General features: G+C 51.7%; 1 protein-coding gene across 1 annotated transcript; it reads right to left on the minus strand.

The window, feature by feature from the left end:
• Positions 1-1235: 1235 nt before the first annotated feature.
• LOC120324774 (olfactory receptor 14J1-like) lies at positions 1236-2499 on the minus strand (the record flags this gene model as incomplete). The annotated part of the gene is made up of 2 exons (XM_039388884.1): positions 1236-1277; positions 2035-2499. Coding segments are annotated over 2 exons (507 nt in total), but the record flags the coding sequence as incomplete, so codon positions are not given.
• Positions 2500-4329: the final 1830 nt, after the last annotated feature.

A 4329-nucleotide genomic window follows, 5' to 3' on the forward strand; every position in this document is an offset into this window, starting at 1 on the left:
ACCGAGTGGCCATTGGGACACTGCAGGGCCTGCTGGAATCCAGGGGCCGGTGGGACACTGGGGAGCCTCTTGGAGCCAAGGGAACCCTGGGATGTTTTGGAACATCGTGGAATCAAGGCTCCATTGTGACACTGCAGGGCCTCATGGAACCAAAGGAACCCTGAGAGTTTTTGCAACCTCATGGAATCAAGGGGCTGTTTCTGGCAGGATGCTCTGCTCTGATAATACCTAAAAATTGGTCAGAGAATGCAAACAATGCACACTCTCTGTGATGAGTTACTGCTGGTGTCAAGGTGCTGTTTTTAATGTTGAATTATGCTAAACCCAAAATGCTTCATGAAACTTCAGACACACATCCTGCTTTCTGAAGCAGGATTTGACAGATAAGCTGCTCCCTGGCCTGCAAATATGTCTGGCAGTCAAACCCTTGATAACTGTAAAAGCCCCGTCCAACTGTCATGGGGCAGATTCTTCCACAGACTTCTTGAAGTGTGTGGAGCTTCTGCCATGAAGCAGGGACAGCTCTTCATGGTCACTGCCCAGGGGTTGGGTGGAAGAAAAAAGAATTACCCCCTTTCGTTGTGGGATGAGTTACCTCAATCTCTGCTTCAGGATTGTTTCTTTTTGCTGGCTTTGATCCAGCTGCTTTAATAGAGTTACTTTGATAGACTCCACTGTCCTATCTTACACTATACTACTAGAGGTTTTTGGCTTTTATAATTTGAAGTAAATAATTCTGTTTAAGGTCTTTCATCTGTTCACTTTTCTGATCAATTTTTTGTTCATTTGTCATAATAAATCATTGTTTTTATAGAAATATTTCTGATTTGCCATCATTAAAACCTGCAGGACAAAGTGATTGAATCACACCTCTAGAATTCCTTCAATCTAAACCAAAATCTGAGCCTGAGATTGGATCCAGCCACAGTCAGGCTCCTCTCTGAGAAGGAATTTAGAAAGCAAGGGGGTCCTTTCTGCACCTCGTAGCTCAACGAGACGGCTTCTGCATCAACTTTGTCTAAGCCTTCCACCCCCCAGCCCCAAGCCGTGACACATGGGCATGTCTTGTGCATACAGTGCAAACATGGACTCCTGATCTGGTCATTTGCTGTCCCTCCTTGGAGGGAAGAACAAGCCCAATGGCCTGGGGTGAGAGGCCAGTGCTGGGAGCGGCGCTGGCTGTGCCAGGGCACTGCTGGGTGCCCCCACCCTGAACACTCCCCCCCTTGTGCTGGTCACTGCTGGTTTCCTCTGCAGGGCGTTGTGTTGGGCACATCCTGGAGAGCAAAGTGGAAAGCAGATGGAAGCTTTGAGGCCCTGGCCTGAGGAGATGCCCCTGCAGGATGGCAGTGCTGCTGCAGAGGTCAGCTCTGTGCCAGCAGTGCCCGTGGCTGTCCCTGCCTGCAGTCCCTGGACAGTCCTGCAGCAGGACTGGCACCGACTGCCAGAGCACTGAGGCCTCCAACAACACAGGGCTCTGCAGGACAGTGTGGAAGGGAAGGAAGAGGAGGCCCTGCAGGAGAAGGGCTGCTGCTCCCTGGCAGTGCTGCTCTGCTGGGACTCTTTTCTGGCCCAGCTCTGCACAGAGGCCCCGACCCTGCAGCTGCAGAGAAGTCAGAGAGGAAAGATGTCAGGCAAACAAGCCAATGCAGAGTTCTTTATTTGGTATTTAAGCAGACAGTGAGTACAAGTCCCAATTTGTACAGCTTCTAGGCCAGGCTAGAAAGGTTTACACTGAATTGAAAATGGTGTTTTTATAAATATAAATATATATATATATATCTTTATATATACATTTATAAGGATTTTTTGGTGTGAACAAATTATCACAAAAGTAACACCCCTACCAGGACCAAAAAATAGAGAAGATATGGTGGGTGTTAATGAAGCACAGAACACAACTGGCCTTTAATGAGGTCCATAACATGCAGAAGAAGGAGAGTTTATTGCTTCTGAAAAACACCCAGTTATGAGTTTCTTCAGGGCATCCTTGAGCTCCTGGTTCCTCAGGCTGTAGATGAGAGGGTTCAGTGCTGGAGGCACCACCGAGTACAGAACTGACACAATCAGATCTAGAGATGGGGAGGAAATAAAAAGGGGCTTCAGGTGTTCAACTATGCCAGTGCTGAGGGACAGGGAGACCACAGCCAGGTGAGGGAGGCACGTAGAAAAGGCTTTGTGCCGTCCCTGCTGAGAGGGGATCCTCAGCACAGCCCTGAAGATCTGCACATAGGAGAACACAATGAAAATGAAACAACCAAATGCTAAACATGCACTAAACACAAGAAAACAAATTTCCCTGCGGTAGCCTGAGTGTGAGCAGGAGAGCTTGAGGATGTGTGGGATTTCACAGAAGAACTGGCCCAGGGCATTGCCCTGGCACAGGGGCAGGGAAAATGTATTGGCTGTGTGCAGCAGAGAATAGAGAAAGCCAGTGGCCCAGGCAGCTGCTGCCATGTGGGCACAAGCTCTGCTACCCAGGAGGGTCCCGTAGTGCAGGGGTTTGCAGATGGCAACGTAGCGGTCGTAGCACATGGTGGTGAGGAGGAAATACTCTGCTGAGATGTAGAAGACAAAGAAAAAGACCTGTGCAGCACATCCCATGTAGGAGATGGTTGTGGTGCCCCAGAGGGAATTGTGCATGGCTTTGGGGACAGTGGTGCAGATGCAGCCCAGGTCTGTGAGGGAGAGGTTGAGCAGGAAGAAGCCCATGGGGGTGTGCAGGTGGTGGTCGCAGGCTACGGCGCTGAGGATGAGGCCGTTGGCCAGGAGGGCAGCCAGGGAGATGGCCAGGAAGAGCCAGAAGTGCAGGAGCTGCAGCTCCCGCCTGTCTGCGAATGCCAGGAGGAGGAACTGGGTGAGGGAGCTGCTGTTGGACATTTGTTGCCTCTAGATGTGGGGCACTGTTCAAGGAGGAAAGAACAGTGATAAGTTAGGGCAGAACATTCTGAGAAAATTCAAAGCCACTTTCCAACACCCCTCTCGCTGCTCCATTGGTTTTCCTTTTCTAGGAGTCTCTCCTTCAGCTCCAGGGCTGGAGCCCTGCTCAGGGCTCACTACATGTTCCATGAGGAGCAGACCCTCTGCCCACTGGCTGTGAGGGGTCAGCCCCGCTCTGCACCTGTGGGGTCATGGGCATGGTGGGTACAAGGGGTCCGTCCTGGTGTTCAGCTGTGTCAGGTGAAACTGTTCCCAGTGCAAAAAGGCTTGCCAGCATCTGCACACCCAGTTTGTGAGAAAAACCAGGACAGCAGAAGGCAGTGTCACAGGTTTGTTTTGTTTGGGTTTGTTTGTTTCATTTTTGTTTTGTTTTGTTTTTTTTTTTCCTAATTCCCTCATCTCTCCTGAGGAGTGTTCCTGGATGTCAGAACCCCGTAGCACTTCTGATGCACTCGGGGAGAACAGAGAGGGTCCTCCCAGCCAGGAGGATTGTCTGAGGCTTAGTGCAGCTGGTCTGTCCCTCTCTCTTTTTCCAGCTGCCCTGGCTTTGCTTCTTCCTGAGATGGACATTGATCACACTCCCATTTGGGTCTGAAAAGCCACCAGACACTGTTGAGAGCAGAGGGATCCATCCCACACCCCTCAGTGTCTCAGCCTGTCTCAAGGGCTCAGCACCCCCCTTGGAGCCAAGGACACCCATGGCTCATCTCCCCAACCCAACAGCATCTCCTGGCATGGGCACAGCATCTCTGCCCCTCTCCACTGGGGCTTTCAGAGAACACAGCTGTGCTGGGAGGATGATTTGCATTCTCCAGGGCAGCTCCCAGCTTGGAAGGACACCTCAGAAAAGAGCCAAGTGTCCTAATGACGGGGTCTGATTGAGGGGAAAAGAGCTCCTTACCCAGGCCCACAGACTTCACTGCCCACACCCCACAGGGTAGAGGACAAGTGGAATGTCTCATTCCCAGGGACACATCTGCCTGAGGGGAATCCCAGGATCGGTGTTGGACTCTGTAGTTTGAACTCCCCTCCCTAAAGAGCCTGACTGAGAGAAGGAGGGAACAACCTCAGGACCAGGGGCAAGCTGAGAACCAAGGAAATGCACAGGGAGGGTCCAGCTGGGAGAGGCCAGGGCAGAGCCCACTGGGCACTCAGGGCAGCGTCACCCTGAGCCAGCTGTGCCACCTCCCAGACACCAACAGTGCCAGCAAGTTGTTCTCAGCCCTGGGCAGCTCCTCACAGTTCCCTCTGGAACTCAAACCACCAGGCATGTGGCTTGAGAGCTTGAGAGAAATCCCTCCTTGGACCTTCCCCTTGAAGTATCCACTGGAAAATATCCTGGGGTGCTCTGGTTCTGTGAGCAGCCCTGACCCATGAACCTCTCACTCG

Source organism: Pipra filicauda, unplaced genomic scaffold (genome assembly GCF_003945595.2).
Source record: "Pipra filicauda isolate LSUMZ 115617 unplaced genomic scaffold, ASM394559v2 scaffold696_size210578_pilon, whole genome shotgun sequence".
NCBI lineage: Eukaryota > Metazoa > Chordata > Aves > Passeriformes > Pipridae > Pipra > Pipra filicauda.